General features: G+C 36.7%; 1 protein-coding gene across 3 annotated transcripts in view; it reads right to left on the minus strand.

Annotated features, from left to right (window-relative positions):
• The window catches only part of HOOK3 (hook microtubule tethering protein 3), a 124,824-nt gene that overhangs the window by 33,026 nt on the left and 85,523 nt on the right, over positions 1-6,275 (minus strand). For all 3 annotated transcript variants that reach the window (XM_004707566.2, XM_045286646.1, XM_045286647.1), the window contains 2 exons: positions 1,837-1,947; positions 1,083-1,170 (listed from right to left, as the gene is read on the minus strand). In XM_004707566.2, the coding sequence (XP_004707623.1) occupies positions 1,083-1,170; positions 1,837-1,947 (199 nt within the window). The remainder of the gene's footprint in view (positions 1-1,082; positions 1,171-1,836; positions 1,948-6,275) is intronic.

The raw sequence follows: 6,275 nt of genomic DNA on the forward strand, positions 1-6,275 counted from the left end.
AGCCCCAAATAAAATGATTTTTTTAAAAGAAAAAAAAATAAAATAAAATAAAAAATAAAAAAGTATCCTCAAAAATATGTTATAGGATAAATCTCTACAGTAAAAATTGCTACATCAAAGGATATCTACATAAAGGAGGTTAAAATGTATAGGGTTATAAGTAGCAAAGAAACAAACATAAGCAAAAGAATTGCCAAGTGGTAATTAGGAGTCAATTATAATAAACTACACATTTTTTGGGGAAAGACAATAAAGACAGATACTTCATTTATTGATTAGTTAGTTTTCCTTAGTAACCTGGGATAGAGAAAAATAATCAGGCTCTCTGAATTAGTTTAATGAATAGTCTAGCAAGATGTTAAGCAGGCACAGAAAAGAGTAGATCAGAGAGAACAATAATAATTGATGCATTGGGTAAAATTGGGCCCGAAGGTTTGATTAACAGTGAGAATTCCGAGGTTAGAGAGTACGATGGAGTAGATGAGCAGGCTTGGAAGGAAAAACTAGGGAGTGGGGTGGGGGTTATAGTTGGAGAGAAAGGAATTTTCCATTTCTGAGTAATTGCATAGCTAAGGGAATGAACAGTCTGGGAGGCTGTTCAAGTCCTCCAGGGCTAGAGTTGTAGGAGGGTCAGCTTTGAGCCAAGTGCCTCTCCTGCCATGGGAGACAGCAGCGCCCCTGGCTTGGCATAAAGTCTTTAAAAGACAGAAACCCATTCTATTGACAGCAGATAGAAAAATGACTGATTTAGAGGATTTCATATAAAGGGCTCATGAGAAATTTTGCAAAATGGGTTTATTACTAGCAGAGATAATTAAACAAATGTTCATGTTTTGACCTAATAAAACTCAAATGTTCAAATAAAACTTTCTTTTAAAAGGCAGACCAGCAAATCTTGTCCCCGCCATATACTATCTATTTGCCATAAAATCTGATTAATAGTCAATTTTATGGGCTCTTTAGCAATTAAAAAAATTTTTTTTAATCTCTTGGTATAAGCATCTTAAAGAACACTTAAGGATTTTTCTTTCTGATATTACTGGAGATAAATTCTGTTTTTGGTCACTGACAAGTGTGCTTACCTTGCGTTGTGAGCTGCCCTTCCTGAGCCTGTACACAGCGGAGCTCTTCAATGGTTTCCTTCAGAGAATCCCTTTCTGTCCTCAGCCTCTGCAAAGACACACCCAGCGAAGGTCAGCCTCAGACCTTACACCCGTACTCATCCGTGGTTCGCCGTAATGAGCAGAACGGTGATCTGCAGCGAATGGACAGGCTTTCCCTTTGGATCAGCTATGGAATGGTTAACATTACTTTTTTCACTTAACAATAATAAATATCTACTATATATAAGGCAAGAAGGTATTCACAGTGAAACCACAAGGAACTGTTACTACTATTCCTTCCTTAACAGTGAGTGACTCATTTATTAAACAATTTTTTCCCATTAAACATAAAGGATCAAAGAACAGATTTAAAATAATTATAAGCGGTGATAGTGAAATATGCAAACAATAAGCATTACAACCTCATAATTGATCATGCAGAAAATAGAAAAGCTATGTAAATTTAAAGAGAGTTAGGAGTGGAGTAATGTTTCATAGGAGTAGAAAAGATAAATAGATATAAAAGAAATTAGAAAGGAAATCAAAACATTATTTTATCCTTTATTTTAGGTCTATTTCTGAAACACAAATGGGTACCTTCTACAATTAAAAAGTAATGAAGGTCTCCAATTTTTATTCACAAAAAGATTAATAAAATTTTCAAAACATGAATTAACTACCATTGTGTTAGATTTATCTGTGTTCAGAACCAAAATGCCCAGTATATACTTACATCCTTTTCTTTTTGAAGACCATCCACTTTTTCTTTCAGTCGCTTATATTCAAAATCTAATTTATCGGCCTTCTTTGATTCTTCAGATAATCTATTTTGGAGTTCTACTACCTGAGATGGAAGAAGGAGAATATTCATGACTAAAACTTGAACATTAGAAATTATCACTATTTTATAAATTCTATCAACTATCTCCACCAATACTCAAGTAAGTGCATATAATATAGCAGTCCGACAAACTGAAGAACTAAGGAATAAAATCTACCCACATGCTCTGAGTTCCCAAACCAGAGTCACCCAGTACAACAACTCAAAAATCAGAAAAGAATCTATTCTGTAAAACTTCCATTTCCTGCAGTGTAAAAATTGGATGGATCGAAAATTCTCTTGCTCTAAAACAGTGGTTCTCAATCTTCCTAATGCCGTGGCCCTTTAATATAGTTCCTCATGTTGTGGTGACCCCCAGCCATAAAATGATTTTCGTTGCAACTTCATAACTATAATTTTGCTTCTATTATGAACTGGGCAACCCCTGTGAAAGGGTCTTTCGATACCCCAAAGGGTTCGTGACCCACAGGTTGAGAACCACTGCTCTAAAATGAAAGAAATGCTAGTGGTTAAAAATCCTATTGCATAGCTAAATTCCCAAGAAAATATGGAAAATTCTCAAGGGCCAAAGCCAGAATAGGAAGTTGATGAGAAGCGATGGTATGTGCATTGCATGCCAACAGCAGGAACCGAGCGCTGTGGCTTAACAGGACACCAGTGGGTGCTAAGCTACATCGGGATCTGAAAGGTGGTGAGTCAGTAAGAAAGAGGTTGGGGAAGTCCTCCAGCTGGCAGAGGCAGAAGGAAACCTGCCAGTCTTAAACTAAGCTGTGGGGTCTTTAAAGTAGCTCTGAAATGTGAAACCATAACCTGCTAAGACATGATGTGGATTTGAACTTTTACCCCTTTCCTTGGCGGGGAAACCCAAAGCCAAGCATTTAAATAAACTAGCACTGGTTGGTAATGCTGTGAAAAATTTGGCACAAGCAACAACTCTAATTGCCTGGAGGAATACCACCTCACCCCTCGGGCTTCTCAAAGATACAGATGAGGCAAGCGAAAGAGCGAAATTACACAGGCTCTTCAGAACAAGCCACCATGACCAAGAGCTAGCAGAACATAGGAGCAGCAGCAGCACCAAACCCCCAGCAATTTTAGAAGGATTAGCAGACACAAAACACACACTAGGATTAATATCTAAAAACATTTTTAAGGGAAGTTATGCTATGAGAATACCGTAATTTAATTGCTCACCAAAAAATTCTAGCAATTATGTGGGTGAAGGGAGAAAATGCGGGCAGTGTAAGACATGAAGTTACAATAATAATATATCGTTGATCAAGGATTCATGAGGGTGGGAGGGTGGTGGTGGGGAAGAGGAACTGATACCAAGGGCTCAAGTATAAAGAAAATGTTTTGGAAATGTTGATGGCAACATATGTACAAGTGTGCTTAATACAATTGAATAATGGGTTGTTATAATGCATTATTTGTAAGAGTTCCAATAAAATGATTTAAAATTTCAAAAAAGAGAAAATTCCAATTTTAAACAAATACTTTTCTGAAATGGTAACTACTCTCGGCAATGTTATCAAGCTATTAAGTCTGATGCAAAAATCACAAAGTATGAGATAGGAAACTTTAAGCAACTTAGAGGCAAGCCCACGGTGACTGAGTCACTGCTGACTCAGCCACCCTATACGACAGGGTAGGACTGTCCCTGTGGAGCTCCAAGACTGTTACAGGAATAGAAAGCCTCTTCTTTCTCCCGAGTAGCTGCTGGTAGTTTCGAACTGTCAACCTTGCAGTCAGCAGCCCAATTCATAACCACTGTCTCAAAAGCAACTGTAATAATGTGAAAGAAACAACTAAATCTGGTGTGATAAAGCTAACTGATTCTCAGGAGTGAAAGGATGGTTTAACAGAAATGCACTAATATAACTCACTACACTGGACACAGTGTTAGGAAAGACCAGTCCCTGGGAAAGGAAGTCATGCTAGGTAAAGCAGAGGGGCAGTGAAAAGAAGAAGTTCCTCAATGAGATGGATGGACACCCTGGCTGCAACAACGGCTGGAGGCACAGGAGCAATTGCAAGGATGGCCAGGACCATGCAGGTTTCTTCTGTTGTGCAAAGGCTTGGTATGGGTCAGAACCGACTGGATGCCACTTAACAATAACACACTAACAGAAAGTTAAAACAGGATTCTGCTAATAAGAAAAGTAAGGAAAACAGCCGATTACATTCAATCTTCATTTTAACACAGCATATTAGAAAACTGTTAAAAACGGCTACCAAATCCCCAGGGCAATCCTCATAAAACATCTGGTAAAATACTTTTTTTTTTTGGTAAAAGAAAAAAACCAGTTACCTGCTATTGCTTTTATTCAAAATTGTATTAAAGATTAAGCATGCTAATTAACAAAACAGAACAAAAAGAGGGGGGCAAGGAAGGTTGTGGAATCTAAAGGATGATACAAACTGCTATTATTTGCACACTATATGCCTGCTGATAAGAGTCATTATTAGACATTATCAACATGCAAAACTGATAATGCTGCAGAATTAACATGTAAAAATCAATTTCATTCATTTATATCTACAAACATAAAAATGTCTTTTTAAAATTATGGAAACACTCACAAACATAAAATACACAAGAGTAATTATGATAAACTATGTGCATGAGCTTTAGAAAAATATCATAGGGCTTAGCTGAAAGATACTGAAGACCTAGTAAATAGATCCTATATTCATCGGTAGAAATTTTCCCTAAATTGACCAAAAGATTCGACGTAGTTTCAATTCCCATAGGTTTGGATTTTAAATGATAAATAAAAGGTTAAGAATACACAAAACATTGTGAAAAAGAACTCGTTGTGGGGTTTGCACTACCAAATATCAAAATTGCTAGAACTCTAGTGAAAAAAAAAAGATGTGGTATTCATGTGAGAACAGAGAAACGTGAAGAGAATGCTCACAAACAAATTACGCAAGCTAGAGGTGGAACTACAGAGCACTGTAAGAGAAGAACTACTGGATAAATGGTGTCTGGTTAACTGGCTATCCACATGGACAAAAATCAACAAAGGGATCTCTACCTCATATCCTACAGAAAATGAATATGCAAAGCAAATTAATTTAAAGGAAGATATTAGCCTAGGTTTCTTAAAGGAAGGTATTAGCCTAGGTTTCTTAAAGGAAGATATTGGCCTAGGTTTCTTAAACAAAGTACACCAAGCACAAACCACAAACAAATTTTTACTTAACTTTTATGATATTGAAATGATCAACTTCAAAAGAGTGAAAGGACAAGTCATACAGATTGTTGGGAGGTAAAGTTAACTCCTGTAGCCAATGGAAAATTAACATGTAGAAAATGCAAAAGAAATAATCCAATTTAAAACTGGATAAAAGGAAAAATAGATGATTCAATAGACATGTGGTATATTAATAAATTTGTAATAGGGTAATTAAAATCATAATCATAATGAGACATCATTTCATATCCATCCAACTAGTAAAAATTATAGTCTGACAATCCTGTGCATGAATAGTTTGCAACTTTGTGGCCGTGATGATGTGGAGCAGTATGAACTCACAGAAACTCCTTGTTGGCAGTTAATCACTTTGAAGAACAATTTGGCAATACATAATTATACTGAAGATACTTTATGAAGAAATCCCACTAAGTTGTAAAATGTTCTCACATGTATATAAGGAGACAGGCTCAATACTACACATCAGCCTTTCTTGTAATATTGGAAAAACACACTCACTATCCTATGCATGCAGGGGCATCAGACAATTTGTGGGAATGCAATGGAAAGATAACAGAATTTCCCATATCAACTTGAAGCGCTCTCGAGTGTCCTTCAACGAGAAAGGATGAACTGTAGAACAGACCCTCAATGGGAAAGTACACGATAGCGGAAATGAATGCCCATCAGCATAAACCAGTCTCACAAATATGCTACTGACCAAGAGAAGTCAACTGCAGAAGGCTTGTGCCATTTTATCATTGTATAAAAATTTGGAACATGTTTACAATGTTATCAGTTGTTAGGGATAAATATACATTAAGTCCCTGGGTCAAGACTGACTGAAGTATCTGCACTTGCCCTTTAGAGTTAGGCCCAAATAACCTCACTTTGAAATGGCTCAAACCGAATCCAAGGGTAACAAATTCACCACAATCACCTTCACTTGCTGCACCTGAAGTTTTTCAATCACTGACAAGGCTTTGAGCTTTTTTTGAAGGCTAAGTAAGAATCATATGCATCTTTCTAAATTACCTACACATTTGATTCAAATAGCCACTTGGAACATATCTTGTAATCCAGGGATTGTACACACACACACACACACACACACACACACACACACACACA

Source organism: Echinops telfairi, unplaced genomic scaffold (genome assembly GCF_000313985.2).
Source record: "Echinops telfairi isolate 266 unplaced genomic scaffold, ASM31398v2 ScPeMD7_9;HRSCAF=40, whole genome shotgun sequence".
NCBI classification, from domain to species: Eukaryota; Metazoa; Chordata; class Mammalia; order Afrosoricida; family Tenrecidae; genus Echinops; species Echinops telfairi.